This window comes from Scophthalmus maximus, chromosome 21, assembly GCF_022379125.1.
Source record: "Scophthalmus maximus strain ysfricsl-2021 chromosome 21, ASM2237912v1, whole genome shotgun sequence".
Classification (NCBI taxonomy): Eukaryota; Metazoa; Chordata; class Actinopteri; order Pleuronectiformes; family Scophthalmidae; genus Scophthalmus; species Scophthalmus maximus.
In genome coordinates, this window is record NC_061535.1 from 10,461,887 (window position 1) to 10,480,937 (window position 19,051).

The window sequence follows — 19,051 nt, forward strand, 5'->3', positions numbered from 1 at the left end:
GCTGTATTTCAAGTGACTGTTTCCTTGTTTATTCCTCTGTCTCCATGCGTGAGTGCAGTCATGGCGGAGTTAGACCTGAGTCTAAGTGATGCGCTGACAGACGCTCCCCAGAAGACGCCAGAGAGCCTGGTGGAGCGGGACTTCGTGGCTCAGCTGGAGGCGGAGCCCTTCGACGATCAGGTCGGGGAGACAGTGGGAAAGACGGACTACATCCCCCTGCTGGACAACGATGACACCAGGGCAGGTGAGACTGAGTCTACATGTATGATGATAACCCACCGGATTACCTAGGCCCCGTCATGGGAACAAGAGTGTGTCCTTCACCAGTTTGCTGGGTTAAAAAAAGTGTAGGGTTTGAATGCCAGTGTGTACTTTGCTTCTTATTAATCATGTCATTATGCAGAGGAAAATAAGTAATACAGTAGTACTGTGGTTGCCAAGTCATTTCCTCTTCCTGCTTATTTACTTTGAAAATCAGTGTCAGACTGATGATGCTGTACCAGGTTGTAGGGCTTTGAATATAATAAAAAATAAAATATGAGGTCGATGTACATAGGTAGAGAGAAAGGTAAGCAAACAGATGTATAATCAGGGGATGGATCAAATAAACAGCTGAGAGCATGACCAGATAAAAGGAAGTGACAGGGAATCGTGGATGACTCAGCTCTCGGGCCTGTTTTGATCACACAGACACTTCGGTCAGACAGTCAGACTGTGTATGGGCGCTCGTCAGTGGCAGCCGGCTGCAGGACGGGCCGTGGGCTGCATTGCCAGTGATCAGCTGTGGCACGCTGGGTGCATGTGGACAAACGCTGACATGCTGACACGCCGAGTGCCAAACAGCAGGGCGAGGCAGTCTGTAATTTATTGTCCTCTGTCAGCAGGGGAGCTAGACGGAGGAGGAGGAGGAGGAGGTGTTTTTTTTGTGTGTCCTCCTGTGCTTCTGTGGCATATGTGTCCTCTGTGTTAATAAGTGTGGACACAAAGAATCATACATACTGCGATGTATGTGCATGTTGCATGCGTGTCAGTGGTATTGGATTTGTGCATGGCTGTGCTTACATGCGCTGCTGCGCGTGTGTTGTCTGTGAGAAAATAGTGACTCTTGTGGCCTGTATCACAAAGCAAGAGGAATTGTACGACACTACAATCATGTGCCAACAAACAAGTGAGGAAGCATGGACAATATGCGATGCTTTTGAAAAAGTCAGCTTATCAAATGAAACTTATCAGTTTATTTGGTCAGAAACACAGATTGGAGATAATTGAATTCATAAGAAAAGTCCTCTAATCCTAACCTTCTATACTTGTTTTTTCCTTTTTCTTTTCTGTGACAGTTAACTGACCCATTTGATTCACAGCTCTGTGGTGGTAAAGGATTATTCAAGCTCAGAAATAGTTCTACTTGCTTCATGATACAGAGTCCTTATCCTCTTTGGCTTAGTTGTAGAGTGGGTTGTCCACTAATCGCAGGGTTGGTGGTTCAATCCCTGCCTTGCCAAAGTGTCTTATAACAAGATCATGAACCCTACTCTGCCTCCAGTGGTTATACCAGCACCTTGCATGGTTTCTGTCGCTCGCTGTCATCAGTGTGAATGTCGAGCGTTTGGTTTTGAACGAGAGTCAAACTGTGAAGTACTTCACAGATTAAAGACATTCATTTTCCAACACGTCCCCTGTGTGCTTGCTTGCGTGTGTATTTCTACACATGCCTATGGATGTGCATATGTGTGTTCGAGTCATTTGTGCCCTCAGGGCTTTGATGTGTTGATGCAGCATATTTATTTGCGTGTTATATATGTATGTATGTAGAGTGTGATGTGTTCGCTGTGCAAATTTGAGCGGTTCAGCAGTGAGATGTCGAAGAGCATCACCTCCCTCTGCATCCACACTGCACTCCCAAAGCCTGACACACACACACACGCACACACACACACACACACACACACACACACACACACACATACACCCCAAGTGTAAAATGGCCATTTCAAAAGCCCTGAAAGGTCAGGGTCAGAGGTTTCCATTTGAACACAGATGAAATCTGTCATATTTCCACATGCAAACCTGTATCATGTAGTTTGATGTTCTATCTCGTCAAGCCTTTAGCACCCGGATGGTTTGTAATGTGTTTGCTTGTTTTGTGTGTGTGTGTGTGTGTGTGTGTGTGTGTGTGTGTGTGTGTGTGTGTGTGTGTGTGTGTGTGTGTGTGTGTGTGTGTGTGTGTGTGTGTGTGTGTGTGTGTGTGTGTGTGTGTGTGTGTGTGTGTGTGTGTGTGTGTGCGTGTGTGCAGACACAAGTACTGCATTGGAGAATGGAGAGCAGGAAGCTCATGGGGTGCAAAAGCCTGGTAAGACATCCCACAATTCCCTCTGCCAGTCAGTCTGCTCCAAGGCCTCCTCTACGTCCTCATCCTCCAGTCATGGCCTTGAAGTCTTTTCTTGTCTTTCAGTCTTGTTTACTTTCTGCTTGTTCTTCACCTCAGTTCAATTCTGTGTGTGTGTGTGTTTGTGTGTGTGTGCGTGTGCGTGTGCGTGTGTAGACCCACAGCATTATTAGTGGCATTTCAGAGCAGGACGTGAGCTGCTCTCATTGCTCTCCGGCAATTTTGAGCTCCTCTCAAGTACAAGGCTGCTACTGCTCTCGTAATTCTCTGTAGTGTAGAAATTGAGGAGCTGAACTGAAGAGAATCCCATAATGCTGATGTTAAAGCCCTCTCCACACTACCAGGAATATAATTATGCTGGAAAAAAACTGAGGAAAATTTTCTCTGGGCTACAAGTAGTCAAATATAAATATGAGAGTTGAGAAAAGAATTCTCAAATCAGCGTTTATAATACTCAAATATAATGTGTGGAAAGGTCGCCGTGTGTGGAAGCTTTGACCCTGCCTGTGTAGTCTTAATTGTTCCACGAACAAATAACTTTTTCGTTCATCAAAGAAATCTTAAAGACCCTACGACCTCGTAAACATAGTAAGTAAAAGCAGTGGTTCACAAAATATATATTTTCTTGAATGAAAACACATTTTTTGAGATTAGTTGTTCTTTTGTGCTTCGGGTGCATTATATCTAATGACCCCACAAACTTGCATTGCATTATGTTTTCTGCGTTCTATCTTATGTAAACTGACAGACTGTCCTCAGGTAGACAACACCTTTTTCTTTTACTGATGAGGGTGTTGGGACTTATTGGGATCATAGTAAAGATTCCAAGTGTAAGCTCTCTGCCTTCCTACCGCTCAGGATGAGGGGGAAGAGAGTTAATGACGAATGACGAAGACTTTATTTTCAATCTGCTGGGAAATGCAAATTGGTTCATTTGCATAACCAATTCATGAAAATGGATCTTAATTGACAGCAGAAACCACTGCCCCGATGATATCTGCCGCACTGCTTTGAATATGTGATATAACACGGCCCATTGGAGCCCAATATCAGTCCCTTGTACCAGGCTGTCTCTTTGTTGCTTCTAAAGCCAATAAATCGCACTCATCTAATCTGGGAGATAATTAGCTGCAGAGAAGAGATTCCGCTCTGGAGAGGAATACTTATTGTGTCTAATGAACAGATCCACCATCGTCCCTTCTGGCTGTCAGCTTATACCGAGATAAACTAAGTAGAGAAATGTTTCTGGTGTGTGTGTGTGTGGGTATGTGTGTGTCCATTTTGGGAAGGAGCTTATCAGATTTTTGTTTCCTTTTTCTGTTTGTCTGTCTTGTCTCATTGTCCCCCATAGCTCAGCCTTCATACTCCACACACACTCCTCTTCCTCATGTCACTTTGTCCCTGTTCAATTTTTAAAGATGTGCATGCCATTGGCAGAGAAAGAAAGAACGCTTGCATGCGGGTATGAATGAGTATATGCAGTCTCCTACACTGGTAACACGCAAATTCCACTTGTGAAGTACAACATATTGTACAAAACTCTGGCCACTAGAATATAGCAGTTTCTCGGAAGTGTTCTGTTTGTGTTGCCAAAACGTAACTGCAGCCTCAAGATGAGCAGGTGAGAAGAGTTTAAGAGTCTGGTTAAAATGACAGAAAAAAGAAACAGTGGCGAGAGTAATGAGTTTCAACCCCACAGTCGGCATCATATTTATCGTTGCATTGTGGTGATGTGGTAAGTGTCTGAGCCCTGTTTGGCAGGTTACCAACCTTTTGTCCATCATTCTAGATTATTCTCAAAAACAACTCAATGACAGAAGCCGTTTCTCTAATCACGAGTGCGAAGGAAATGAAACTCAAATTCATGTTCTGACTGAGAGGCTTGGTGCGGCAATGGGAGGAGTGATCTGCATGTAAATCTGACATCTGTGTTGGCATGTTCACCGCTTAGCTGTCTGGCTGTTTGTCACCATGGTTACACAGCAGAGAAAAACTGTTGAATGGGTGTTTGCCGTAACTTTTGGTGGATCTCTTGTTTCAGCTTTTCCATACTATTGATAACATTATATCAGCAGTAATATAAAATGACAGTGTGAGGTGTGATATATATATATATATATACAGATATATACTGTATATATTTTTTTTTCTTTTTTTTTCTTATTGGGCCTACTTTAGTAAACAGAGCATCGGACTCTGTCGGAGGTGCGTTAGATCCATTCATCACTGTAATTCCAGCGGAGCCCAGGGAGCAGATGCAGGACACAGGCGGTATAAGTAGTAACTGGGTCAGAGAATTGAGAGCGTAAGCTGAATCCTGACAGAGCAAATGCAGATGTGTGTGTGTGTGTGTGTGTGTGTGTGTGTGCGTGTGCGTGTGTGTACTGAGATGCTGCATGTCACCTCTGCTGCATGACACTACTGCATGGCCTATATAGTATAATAAGTATATGGTATATACTGTTTCCCAAATATTTGACAAACAAGCACCTTAAAATCTGACACACCACCTGCAGCGTGAGATAAATCTGTCATTCCTCATGTTTTGGTCAAGTATTTGATCTTTTTTAGATCACAGTTGATTTTGTGACAGCTTTACTAACCTGCTTTCTTCCTTTTTCCCCTTCTCCTCATCCCGTCCTCTCATCCTACTTTGTTCTCCTTGGCCCTCTACATAAATACTTTCTTTTTTGTATTTATTCACTTTTTAAATCTTAATTTTCTCTTGTACGCCACTTTTATTATTTTATCTACTTGATGCACCTATGTTACGTTTCTTGCGTTTCCTTCTCTCCTTCCCTACATGCGTTCCACACCATTTTGTTTTTACTCCTCTCCCCACCTTGCCCTTGTCCCCCCTCCCTCCCCCCTTTCTCAATCCCCATGCTTCAGAGGACTAGAACCCGCCTCCACCACCACGCCGACTGTCAGTCTGCTGTGCTTCTGCTTCTGTGCATCTCTTCCCATTCCCTATGCAACACACACACACACACACACACACACACACACACACACACACACAGAGAGAGACTTCAGCGCACACTGTTCCTCCAAATAATGTTTTGGCACACTGTGATTCACTCCGCTGGGCAAACTGAATGTCTCTGACACACAACTGTTTTCAGACATACTCACAGTCACATTTGAAAGTCCAATTTTTTTTGTTTTGTTTCTTGTCTGTTGTACTTCTCGGCCATAAATTACAATAGTTCCACTCTACTCGTCTGTTTCTTTCTATCCCCTTATTTGTTTGAGAGATTTGTTTGAACTTTAGATGTTTAAAACCATATTAAGGCACGAGCAGACTTAACCAAACTGAAGCGGACACACACACACACACACACAAACAGTCCATACAGCCCACCCTCGTCCTCCTGTCTGAAATCTTTCACACTGAGTTGCCAGTGCTGCAAGTCCTATCTGTCAACACCCAGCAACCAGCACACACACACACACACAAACAAACATACTCACTTATTTATCCACCAAAGGACCGTTTGCATTTCTGTCAAACATTTTGTTTTCCTCTTGTGATGGACCAGGACTCTGCGGTCTGCTTTGCACTATTTTCCAGTTTTCCGTTAACCAAATAGATAAAGAGGTAAATACAAAAAGCCAGACCTTGAGTGGACAATCATTAATGTAAAGAATGTAAGAGATGAGTCGTCTGTTCTCCCTATTCGTTGTTGATGAGCAGCTGGGTTGTAATTTTTAAATTTTTTTAGACATTTCTCAATCTACATCTGAATATCACATTGCTGCAATTTGATTTGCTTGCCTCCACAAGTCCGTACTAATAATGCAATGTGTTTGTTGTGAGTGTGTTATACAGAAATAGCTTATTGGGATTTATTCTAGGGACAACAGGGTGATGTTAGCCACAAGCTAAGTAGAATACTAACAAAGAGAAAACTAACGAACAAAATATGCACACAATGAAAACTTTGCTCCGATTAATCATATAAAACTCATTCGATCATAGAGGCGCCAAAGAAATGTTTCTCTTTTAGCCACCACCATCAGTTGAGCACATTTTTCTTCCTGTAGTGTGATGCACTATATATTATGTGTTTATTTTGTCTGTTTTATTAATGGATGCATGAGAAGTTCATATATGTTCCACAGAGGGTTCGATTCAGCCTCTTTTAGTTGTTTGCTTCAAATAGCACTGATCCCAGAGGGTCCTTTTATAGACGTGCCTCTCTCCGTTGTCTGCCTGCACCTTGTGCTAATAAAGCAATATATATAACACTCACGACTTTGGTTTTCTCTTTCTTCCTCTAACCAAACTGAACTAAACCTCTTATCTAATGTCTAACGGCTGCTCCTTCTTCTTATTCTTCTTCTTCCTTCTCTTGGCTTCGCTCCTGTCTCTCACCTGTCCCTCGCAGCATTTTGTATTATGTGCAGTATTATTCCCTGTTTACCGATATTTCATTCCTTGGCAGCTTTTTTGGAGAGAACAAGACGCTTAGTCATGGTGGCTGTTACCTTTCAGAGGCGGTGGATTTTTACGGTGTAAAGCTGAAAGATTAGTGTGTGTGCTGCAGGGGAGTGAACTTCTGTTCCTTCTTAAGGATGGTTAGAAGACATATTACTTTATTACTCTTTCCCTCTCTTTGAAGGAGAACAAAAAGAAACTGTCAATTTCTCTCACCTTTCTAGTTCATGGCTTAAAAATACGCATGGAATGGGAAATCAAGGGTATTTTACTTTGGCTTAAGAGCTTTACCAGCTACCAGTACTTTGAAGATCCTTTTTTCAAAATTACAGGCTTTTTTAATATAAAGTTTTCATGAAAGTGCACTGGACCCTGCTCAGCTATACTAAAGAAAACAGAATTCCTGCAAGACTTCCAACATAAACAACAGTCATTTGTCGTACTTCATCGTCAGCCGGATTTTGGACTTCAGCGTGAATAAAGTTTTAAAGACATAAAAAAAAATCTGGAATAAAACCAATCGTCCTCATTCAATGACCTTGTTGAGTTGACCCCAGAAGGGAACCTCTGAGGTGAGTTGTGGTATTGCTCAGGCTTCCCCTTCCACTATACAGTACTGTACTGTAACCTCCAGAGTTCACCGTGACCTGTGCAGCGCCCTGCGTCAGCATGTGCGTCTCTGCACGCGAGGGTCTATATGGGGCGGCCTGTCCTACTTACTGTGGACTCAGGGAGTCGTGGTGTGGACGGTGCAGGGAGAAGGATTGAATCAAGCCCTCTGTGTGTGCAGATGTGCTTTTCAGTGGAGGGATCGTCCTGTACCTTACGGAGTGTACACACACACACGTACGATTATCCCGACCCAAAGAGAGCCTCATTCCGAACAGCTGTTCACCTACGTGACCCTTAAAGAGGACGAGTGAAGGAACTTTCAAAACATAAAATCACATCACAGGATCTTAAGAGAGAGAAGGGGATGAAGACTTGAGGAGGAGAGTAGGTGAAGCAAAGATACAACCTCACACAAGTACAGTACATTATGTGGATCGGCCCACACACAGTGAGGACATACATCATCTGAGGACCTTGCACTCCTGTCGTGGCTGCAGCTGGCTTTATATATTATTGATCACCTGCATAAACAGTGCCACATCATATACTGTAGGGTCAGCAGGGAAAACAACTTTTGGATCGATCGACAATAATGGTTCCCAGATGATGAATCCTACTTACTTTGGTGATGCCCTGACCTTCTTTTTTTTTCATCTCAACCTTTGCTAGATGTATTTGTTACAGACTAGCGGTGGTGACAGGACATGTTCACACACTTTACAGACCTTTATTCTGACATCACTCTCGTCACATTTTTAACATTATTTCACCACAACTTGTGACTTTGGACCATTTTGACTGAGAGCTCGTCCACTGCACATCCGCCTACACCTGCGACCTGCAACCATTGGAGAGTTTTTTTTTATCATAGACTTCTATAGAAACTGACATGTTTTTGCAACCAGTGGAGTCGCCCTCTGCTGGTCATTCCAGAGAATACAGGCTTCAGACACTTTGGCATTGGCTTCACCTTCTGGACTACGGCTCTTTTTGCCAAAGATTTCTCAACTGTCAGCATCCTGCTAAAAAAATGTTTTGATTCCATTTGTAAACTTCATGCAACTAGAACTTACAATGTAATTCAAAATACTGCATATATGTAAAATGAACAATCCTTGTTGGAGCCTCAGCCTTTGAGAAGTCGTACTTGCCCTAGCCTGCTTTTCATTATGTCACCTTCTTTTTAGTTGATTGTGAAACCGTAACTCCTCATAAGTTTCAGCAGTGCACATCACCCTCTGTGAGTAATTTGATAAACTTGGGCTGTCAGCCTCTTTCACTTGAAGAAGTGATGTGTCAGAAATACCGGATAAATCTCCTTTAAATATTCATGATGCAGCTTTAATCCCCGAGCGGGTAGAAAACATAATTCCTCCCTCACTGATGCCACCTCGGTAGACTGAGAGCTTTCTCACGTGTGTGTGTGTGTGTGTGTGTGTGTGTGTGTGTGTGTGTGTGTGTGTGTGTGTGTGTGTGTGTGTGTGTGTGTGTGTGTGTGTGTGTGTGTGTGTGTGTGTGTGTGTGTGTGTGTGTGTGTGTGTGTGTGTGTGTGTGTGTGTGTGTGTGTGAATGTGTGTGTGTGTGCGAATGTGTGTGTGTGAATGTGAATGTGTGTGTGTGTGCGAATGTGTGTGTGTCTCAATGCGTGTGTCTTGGTGTGTATCCCAGCGTACTTATGTTTTTGACTGAACAGACGTCTTCTTTATTCTTTTGTCAGAATCGTGTGTGTGTGTGTGTGTGTGGGGGGGGGGGTGGGGGTGGGTGGGTGGGTGAGAGAGTGAGAGAGGCCTTTGAGCTTCAAATGTGAAACACTGTACACCGGCAACTAGTGCTTCTCCTCCTCTCCACCGTACTTGTTCGCTTCATCTGTTGATTTGACGGGTACTGACTGCACAATCCCTGCTGGTGGGAGCTAAACGCAGTCCCCCTGCTGGGCTCAGGAGAATGAAGTGGGATCCATGACAGCGAGCGAGGAGGGAGCATGACAGCTGGAATGCAAATATGAGAGAGGGGAAGTCAGAAAATCCTTCGCGGTAGCTCAACTCCTTAATCCTGCCAATAAAAGATAACAACCACTGACACGAAGAAGGTCAACAGAAAGTCAGGCAGGATTTGGAATAGCCACAGAGGGATCGCCTCAGTGTTACTTTCTTCTCTGCAGACAGACAGAGAAACACGCTATGGGCAAGGAGGCGTGGAGTATACAAAGGCATAATGGGACTAGATTCAAAAGAAGGAAGGCAGCCTTGTGTATGTGTGTATTTGATACCTGCAGGTCCTGTCACAGTCCTGCGTCCTGCAAACACACACACACACACACACACACACACACACACACACACACACACACACACTCACACTACAGAGACGTTGTCACATCCAGTGCACCTTGCTTCTCCACTCCCTGTCAATGCAAATCACCCTCTCGCTCACTGAATTAGTAGCTTCACTGCATTAGCCTCCTGCCTAGTCTCCTTCTCCGTCTCAGCGCGCGCGCACACACACACACACACACACACACACAGGCACACGCACACGGCATTGTTTCATTTATAAACACATTCCTGATCATGATGGAAATGATGGAAGAAACAAAAAGGTCACAAAACTGTTTAGTAGCTGCATGGTAGCTTGGACAGATTCAGATTATCAATCCATCCATCCCCCAGTTTTTAGGTGTCCTAAAGAGAATCCTGGATGAACTGTAGGGTTTGTTGATGTTGGTATCGTCTGTGTACAAACTGCGGCAGCAAGGAGCTACAAAAGTTAAACCTTGGCTGAGTTACTGGCTGGATTAAATAAATAACTAGGGCAAGCTTTGATCTGCTATAATAACTGGTCACATCCCTACAGAACCACTGGAGAAAGAGTACAGTATGCATGACATGGGGGGGGACTCTTCAAATAGTCCCTGGGTAAATGGACGGTTGATTCGGCTAATCCCATCTCCACATCTGTTTTCTCCCTGTCTCTCCTCACCTCATCATGCCTCTCCTTTTTCTTTCTCTCTTATTTTCACGATCAGCTTAAATTCATTCTATAGAGCATTTTTCTTCTTTATATTCTTGAAGGACTGAGAAATGGGCCCAAAATATGTGTATACAATTTCCATTGCTCTACAAGGAGATAAACAGAAGAAAAAAAAGAAATAATATTCTAAAGCCTCGTACATTCCTACTTTCTGTCCAGGTAAAGGTGGACAGAAAGGGAACCGCTGGCTTATTCAACATTCATGATTAATGCCGCGTCACGGCTGAATCGACAGGACACTCTGGGAATGTTTGTCCTCACCAGAGAATAGCGCTCTGTCCGCTCCGTGTACCATCACTGTGCGCCCATGGTCCTGCGGTGACCCTGACCCCGGCGGTTCTAAGAGTCTATCCCAGCCCGAGGAGCTGGGGCCGAGGCAGAGGAGCCGGGAGAGGCTGGGGTCAGCTGGAGGACAGCTGCGGGACTGCAGCCGATCCTGCCAGCTCATCCCAGATTAGACAGTTTTGCTAAGAAAAAAACATATAGGGCCACAAACTAAATCTAATCAAATGAATTCGATTCATGGAGACACTTTGATGAGGCTGTCAGAAAGGATATCTTTCCTACTTGTTCCTTAGGTTGAATAAACAGTATAGTCATTTAATTTAAAAGCTGTTTTATATAATTTATGAGTTATGCCCTCATTTCTTATAGATCCTAGAACTCGGCAATGACCTTTTTTTTCTAATGGCTTCCACTTGATGGAAGAGCCGATATAAATCCGCACTCACAAAGGAGGTTCAAGGAGAAGTAGCACAATGATATGAGCTTCTGCCATGTTCAATCAGGTTACCCTTGTACGCCACTTAACTACTAATGTGTGACCCTTTTGGTTTATTTTATTTTTATTGGCTGCTGGTCCAGTAGTTGCCCCGACCCAGTCAACTAGCAAAGGAGGAGTGGGACAGAGAAACACGCTGAGGCCGGGTCAGCTGGAGGACAGGGAGTAGCCCACAGGAAGTCAACCATGTGGATGAAAGTTCTGCAGCTGTGTAAGACAATGCCAGGACATTTTAGATTTAGAAAATAAATAATTTTTACTTTGGAAAATATTCTTCTCTATTTTTTTCCAACCGTTGTGTTGCAGGAATATGGATGTATGTATGCATATATATCATTTTGTTTTCATATCATTATCACAAGTTTGGAATGTAGATATATTGGTTGTACTCCATGGCTTTGAAAGTTGTGCTGCAACTTTGATGTGTGTGTGTGTGTGTGTGTGTGTGTGTGTGTGTGTGTGTGTGTGTGTGTGTGTGTGTGTGTGTGTGTGTGTGTGTGTGTGTGTGTGTGTGTGTGTGTGTGTGTGTGTGTGTGTGTGTGTGTGTGTGTGTGTGTGTGTGTGTGTGTGTGTGTGTGTGTGTGTGTGTGTGTGTGTGTGTGTGTATCTTGTCCTGACAAGCCCATTGTCTTGGCCCAGTCCAGGCACCGGGTCCCTCCAGCTGGTTGAACAGCGGAAGATGACAGCTGCTCCTTTGACACACTGCTGCTGCGTCAAAGCCCATTCGTGGTCTCTGCGTCCACATTTCCGTTAGGCTCTGCATGGCTTAAATTTTGTCACCTGCCCATGACGAAAAAACGCACAAAGCCTAAAATTTGTGTCTCCACTGCAAGAGCGCTGACTGTGCATGACAAACAAATAAAAGACCAGTGGTCGCATTGTGTAGCTTCAGTTGTGATAGGGCTGCAGAGTCAGAATAAGATAGTTGAAAGCAATATGTCTGAATAGAACTGTAATACACTGTTCTCAAATATATTTTTTTATTTAACATCTAATTAAATTCAAATTTGCGGTTCTACATTCCAATAAATTTCTCTGCAGCTATTCTGATTAACGTGGCCTGAAGCTTAGTTTGTGTGTGCGTGTGAGAGTATAAAAACGTCTTGCAGATAACTTAGTTTTAGGCAAGTTAGTGAATAACGTGCACAGTCTGTGGCTAGCACTAGATTTTTTTTTCCGTGTCCCAATGTCATGTAATACCGTCAAAACACCAGATGTGGTGTTAAAAAATCAAATAAAACGGGAAATGATTTTATTCCCAGACATTTCCATGTGAACAGCTGGCGAATATTTCACTGGAACAGAAAGTGTAACTACTGTAAAGCCTGAGTCATATTTCAGCTGCTTCTTCTTCTGCTGTCCCCAGAACAAACCTCACATGCATGAGTAGAAGTATGCAAATGTGTGTTCGCGCGTGTGCGTGTCCTCACATGCCTCACATGATAAAATTCATCCGTCAGACTCATAGTCGCTCCAGTCTGTCTTGCAGTGCTTCGTCCCCATACTGAGGTCAGCAACCTCCCAGCAGCAGCAGGGGCAGCTCTTGCGTAATTCCGAAGGATCAGATATTTAACTGTAAGCAGCAGAGGTCACTTCTGTGGCCGTGCTTGTTAGAGGTCAACACCTTCTTTTCCTACTCGTTACAGTTAAGCCAGTTTAAGAAAAAAAATCTCAACTGTAAAATCTCACTCCATCAATGTTAATACAGGTCTCCACTTACATCCAGATGGCATATTAAAAACATCTGTGGACCCCACAGGTATTTTTTTTAATGGAGCAGATCTTGGCACTTGATATAAACTGCACATAACAGATCTGAAGTTGTAAATGCCCGTCATATGTTCTCTCACGTGAAAAAGTTCAAAGTGTGAATCTTTTCTGATCTGGAAGGAGACGGCTGTTAAAGGTCGAGACAGTCCTGGCGACAGTTGACACCGGAAGGAGCACTGACTCACCCCGCTGCCCTTTCAAAAGCTGCCGAGGTTGATTTCAGCACCTTGGACAGCAGCAGAGCTCAGCAGGAGAAGCTCGTTCCCTGCGAAGTCCGGCCCTGCACATCTCCCGTTGACTTCCCCCAAATGTTTGTTCACTGAGCAGAGAGAGACAGACAGACAGACAGGCAGACAGACAGAGAGTGAGACTGTGAGGACGAGTCCTGCTGCACTGGTGTTTTTGAATCAATCGGTGACCCTGCCCACGGAGTGTTTTCTGCGTGCCGTCGAGACAGGCAGTGCTCACCCCGCCATGGCCCCCTGTGTGTCTGATATATGGAAGCGTTTGTGACTTTGGGTAGTGTCCTGTCTGTTCGCCTCACTGTCACCCTCTGCGAATGCTGCTGGGAGAGGGTCGCCACTGGTGCCTCCCTCCTTCTCTCCTCCTCTCCTCTGCCTCACCTCCTTCTTGTTTCCCTCCTGTCCTCCATTCATCACTCTCTTTTTCCTCCCTCCCCCCCCCCCCTCATTTTGTAATTCCTCTCATGCTTTTCTCTAATCCTTTGCCGTCCTTTTCGTCCCTCCAACTTCCTCTCTGACTGCCGCCCGTCTTTCCATCCTCGCCTTTATTCTCACCCCTTCTCCAGCCAAGTTAAATCAGCCAGGAACGACTCAGGACCTCTGGTTGGAGGCTGGCACAAGAGTTAAAGGGTGACTACGGGGGTGGAGAGGGAGGGAGTGGGCAGCGACCTGGACCAGACAGACAGAGAGACGTCACACCAAAACCCAGACTCCCCGACTGTGATTTCATCCCTGTGTGTGTGTGTGTGTGTGTGTGTGTGTCTTTTGTGTTGCGATTGTGTGTGAGTGGGTTTGTGTGACTGGGGGTTCACAGTGTTAGTAGCTCAGAGCCGACTGAGGCTGCAGTGGCGACAGGCAGAGTCAGAGGCACAGAGCAGCACATAGCAAACACCACTGCATGTTGAGTCGTAGAGGACTCGGATATCTGCTTTTGGGAGGAAAATTTGGCAGGTGAGAGAGAGAGAGAGAGAAGGTGCATGTGAGCATTTTGTGTGTAATAGAGTCCACTATGGAGAACTGTTTGTTTTGTATATGCCTTCTATGTGAGGGAGTTAATTTGCGTTCAGCAAGGTGAGATTCCAAAAAGCCTCGCGTCATTAATTGGGGTTTTACCAGTAACACGTCATCAGTGAGGAGGGGGAACTGATGTCTTGACGATCCATGTTTGTCACTGCAGGTTGTAAGCTGACCTCAGGGGGGCAGACGTCAGCGTCACGCCTGGAGCCTCAGGGAGAGGTGCGGCCACTCTCACTTGACCCGAAGCAGGCCCTGGCCACAGACTTCCTATCAGGTACGGCGGTCAAGAACAATAGTCCACAGTAACTCTTGTACTAAAGGACATCAAACAAATAGGTTTCTTGCTCGTGGTGCTTTGGTGTCTTTAAAGGTCAATTTTAAGTTTTCAATATGAACAAGGAAGGAGGTGTACAGGTTGTCAGATGCATTTTGGCATGATCCAATCCAATGCTTGTGATTGGCTGAGAATTTTAACATACAGTTATTAACAAATCAAGTCCGACACGCAAAGATACACAAAGCGTGTTACTTTATACTAGAGGTTGTTGTTTTTTTAAACACAAAAAGATTTTTGCTCATTACAGTGACTTGTGACTATACTTTAGACTCAGTCTGACTCAGATTCATCTGCCGAGTATGTTGTAACAAATTTGTCTCTGGTTGTCTGTAGCTTTCAGGATACAAATATAGATTATATATAGATTATAACAGCTACAACTAAACTAAGACCAAAAAAAGCCAAACATAAAAAACAGATAAACATAACTATTATGTATAAGCAAGAGGTATAACTCGAGAGGAATAAGAGGTATAACTGAAGCAAACTCGACCCCCATCTTACCAAATCTAAATTATTTATGCCTTCATGCCCAAGCAACAGCTCCGACTCATCTATCACTCCCCTTATTTTCCTCCACCCACCAATCCATTTATTGCCTTCCTTCCTTACAACTTTTTCTCTTTTTCTTTGCCTCTCCTCTTGCCTTTCTCTTTCCCGCTCCTTTATGCCTCCCTCCTGCCAGCCACCATGGCAGGTTATTTAGATCCTCTGGACTCTCAGACCAGCACTGCTCAAATGATGGATACTGGCCTGATGGGAGCTTTCTCAGGTATAGCTTAAATGATTTTCCTCAAAAACTGCCTCGATACTGGCGCAGAATATAGCAGAAGCACAGGACTCTTCCAACTATGAACTATAACATGGCACAATGCTGAGTTTCAAATGTCCTAGAATTCATAGTAATATATATTTTTCCATCTGCAGAGAAAACCTTTGCTTCCTTAGCTCTGAATACACATTGGGGGTCTTTATATTTCATGAATGAAACTATAATTCTGGCCTTAGCAAGGTGTTAGTTCGCATCAGGTGCCATTAGCGAAACTGGAGGAATCACCGCCAGTAATTTCATTTTAGCACCTCCTGCAGTAACACATGTTGACACACACATACATTTTTTCCATTTCTTCATTCTTTTCTCTTCTAAAACTGAAAAATATTGTTTGAAAACACTTTCAATGAAGCATGAATCTCATGTTTTTGGGTTGCTTGTCAGAGTTTGTTTTCGAATGTGTTTTAGCTCATTGTCGTTCCACGTTGCCTTTGGGTGTCCACTTGACACCTGTGTACATACAGTTATTATACTGTATGTTAGTCATGTTGTCATTTTTTAAATTTCTTTTGTAAATGTGTTAAGACAAGACACTGACCTTGTACTAATACAGTTTTTCAAAACAACCATTATACTTCCCTCATCATCAGCAAACACAAATTATATTTCTTGCTTTCTCATGGATGAGGCAGAGCTAGTTAGTTGCTGAGAGAATATGTAACTCTGACCTTGTTTATCGTTTTCCTGCCTTCATTCCTCAGGCTTCTCCCAACCTGGAGGGAAGGGGGTCAAAGTTGAGTTGGGAGTCGCCCCCCTCCATGCAGAGAGACCTCCGAGTATAGCGGAGCCCCAGCATCCTGCACCGGCGGCAGGGTTGGACGCACCGAAGGAACACAGCCCCATGCTGCCCGAGCCCCAGGTCCCTCGCAGCCCTGTAGATCCGTCAGCAGGTAAAACACACGCAATTCAACTCGCCTGCCACACAAATGTCAATCTTGTTCAAGGTAAACTGGTCTTCTTCAACAGGGCTCGAGGAGAGCTTTGTTTTAGTGTCTTGTATGGTGTATGTATGGTGCAAGTGTCTGGTAATGTTAACTAACCCCGAGTGGCAGGATCTAGGATGTGATGACTTTGTATCAGCAGTAGCTTTATACATTTAAAACTTTGGATTGATCAGGTGTGGCTGATACCTGACCACCCACCTAATAATGTCAGTACTGGCACAGATACAGATCCGCCAAACGTGATTGTTGCACCCCCAGCTTCGGTCTGTGGCGACTAAAAATGTTACGATTCTTCAACTTTTCGGTTGACCTTCTGTATTTTGCCATGATAACAACTCAATATATTGCAACGTAATCTTTACTATCCTTGAATCATAAGCTGTTAAATTATTCTCACATTTACTCAACAATATTTACTATATACTGTACAATGTGGAGGATCATATATGGCTGTGCTGCACTGCCTGCTTCATTCCACAGAGGGGTGCAGTGTCCAGATGAGCTGTCTGTTGTTGATGTTCTATAGCTTCCTCCTCACATGCGGCTCAAGGTCGATGCACATCTGATGCTGACATGTATAGGGTGTGTGCCATCATGCAGTGGCTTCTGGTCATGTACCGTGTGGGTGTGTGCATATAGAGAGAGACACACTGTCCACTCACTCTCCACCAGCCCCTCACCCAACAGTGGCTTCCCCTACGCCCCCCCACAGCGCTCCTCTCCACTTCAATCATGTCTGAGCCTAGAGAGCGTGAAGTTGTGGTTGTCACCACGCTGTGGCTTGTGGCACCTAGTAGAGCCATGCTAATATCCCGTGTGGCCCGTGGAACCACACACAAAGCATCGCAGCAGCTGAGCCTGTTACACAGCGGGCGGATGAAGCCCCTGGTGCCTACTGGGTAAAAATATCAGAGGTGTTACACCTTTATCTCTGGTAAACCATCGTACGTTAGATTTCGCTTGGCACCACATAATCATGAGAACTGAAAAACCCACACAGGAGTGACAACTTAAGGGAAAAACCTGAATAAAAGAGGGTTCAAGGTAAATAGAGGTCGTGGACGCTGTGTGAGAATTTATGTCACGGTAAAACAAGCTCAGGTGATCATGATTTGTTTTGAGTCGCCGTGCGGAGACCAAAGAAGCGCCATCGAGGTTTGAATCATCACAACTGAGCGGTGCTGCAGTTTAACTGCAACTAGCAGAGTCGCAGCTTGACTCGCTCCGCAGCAGACACAGATGATTCATCTCAAACTTTTCCATTTTTAACGAGCGGTGAAGCCATGGAAAGTTTAGGTTTGCTCATATGGTTTGTGGTGTACCTGTGTGCATAATGTCTTTAATGTGTGTGAGCGAACTACCAGGCAACACATGGTGGTGACTCAACAATGCAGCAACCATCATCCCCGATTTACAAGCTCAGGAGTGCAGATCCATTAAAAACTTCTGTCTTGAGTCTGAATGACAATATATCGTAGAGCAGAACAATCAACCAGATTCACCAGATTTACTGAATAACCAAAATCCTTTATTGACCTGAACATAATTACAGTATATTTCTTTTTTTTTTTTAATATAAATGATCTGAATCTCTTATAATTTAACCAGTGAGAAGCACGGACAAGCCCAGCTCCAGACCAGATTCCCAGAATAAAGACATTAGGTTGTATGTTTCAGACCTGCCCTCACTGCACACGCACTGGTTTAGTGGGTGTGGAGATGTCCTATGAACAGATTTCATGTGAGGTTTCAGAAATATGTTAAGCACATTTCCAACCTTGATAAAGTAACCGCAAAGCTTATTTATATTTCAAATCCTGTGCCGTTGAGATCCATGTTTGCTCGCCGGCAGTGTTCGTCTCTGTTCGCACATGTTTATAGTATCATTTCTCATCAGCAGCAGTTGATCAGCAGAATGATGCACTGGGACCTTGAGAAGTTGTTGATTATTCATTCCAGACAACAGTAGGCATCTGTTCCTGTGTCATAAATATTGCAGATATCAAATACTGAATAGGTTATAGCAAGGGAAGGCAAATGTATTTGTATAGCGCATTATCATAAACAGAGGTCATTCAATGTGTTTTACAGAAATAAAAGAAACAAAAAGTACAGATAAGAAGCATAAGAAAGCATTTAAAAGGGGAAACAAAAAACCCCACATTTTGAAACCATATAAAAGCACAAATTCTAAAATATGTAATTCAAGTGCAGTATAAAGTAATAACGTGAAGGCAGGAATATTGTGAAAATCACTGTGCAGAAACAAATCAAGTATATCTCGATCAATCACTTTGTAATTGTGTAATACCTTTAGAACAGAAGGTCACGACTCCTTGTGAATTTTGCCAGGAAGTGCGGTGGTGTGGATCCTTGCACACCACACAGCCACTTCCTATGCTGTTGTTGCAGGTCAAGAAAATTTACATTCCGTTCTCGGGCCATAAAGTTGCCCAGCAACTACTCCATATGCAGTACATAGAGCACTGATTGAAAAGATTAGCTCTCATCCTAACCCACCATTTGAGAAATATTTAATCTAGATTAGGCCTGGTCTCCGAGGGATATTTGTCCATTCTTGTGCTGCTGTTTTGTAATTTCAAATTATTATTCTGTTCAAATTACACAGTAACAAGAGTATATGTACATGCAGGAAGAT

The 19,051-nt window shown here is 43.9% G+C and overlaps 1 protein-coding gene across 10 annotated transcripts in view; it reads left to right on the plus strand.

Annotated features, from left to right (window-relative positions):
- LOC118290935 (microtubule-associated protein 4) overlaps positions 1 to 19,051 on the plus strand; it is a 73,236-nt gene that overhangs the window by 17,902 nt on the left and 36,283 nt on the right. For 6 of the 10 annotated variants that reach the window (XM_047329732.1, XM_047329727.1, XM_047329726.1 and 3 more), the window contains exons 2-6: positions 59 to 244; positions 2,294 to 2,350; positions 14,440 to 14,553; positions 15,302 to 15,388; positions 16,150 to 16,338. In XM_047329732.1, the coding sequence (XP_047185688.1) occupies positions 61 to 244; positions 2,294 to 2,350; positions 14,440 to 14,553; positions 15,302 to 15,388; positions 16,150 to 16,338 (631 nt within the window). In that variant the 5' untranslated portion in view covers positions 59 to 60. The remainder of the gene's footprint in view (positions 1 to 58; positions 245 to 2,293; positions 2,351 to 14,439; positions 14,554 to 15,301; positions 15,389 to 16,149; positions 16,339 to 19,051) is intronic. The other 4 variants (XM_047329729.1, XM_047329728.1, XM_047329731.1 and 1 more) reach the window with 4 other exon arrangements.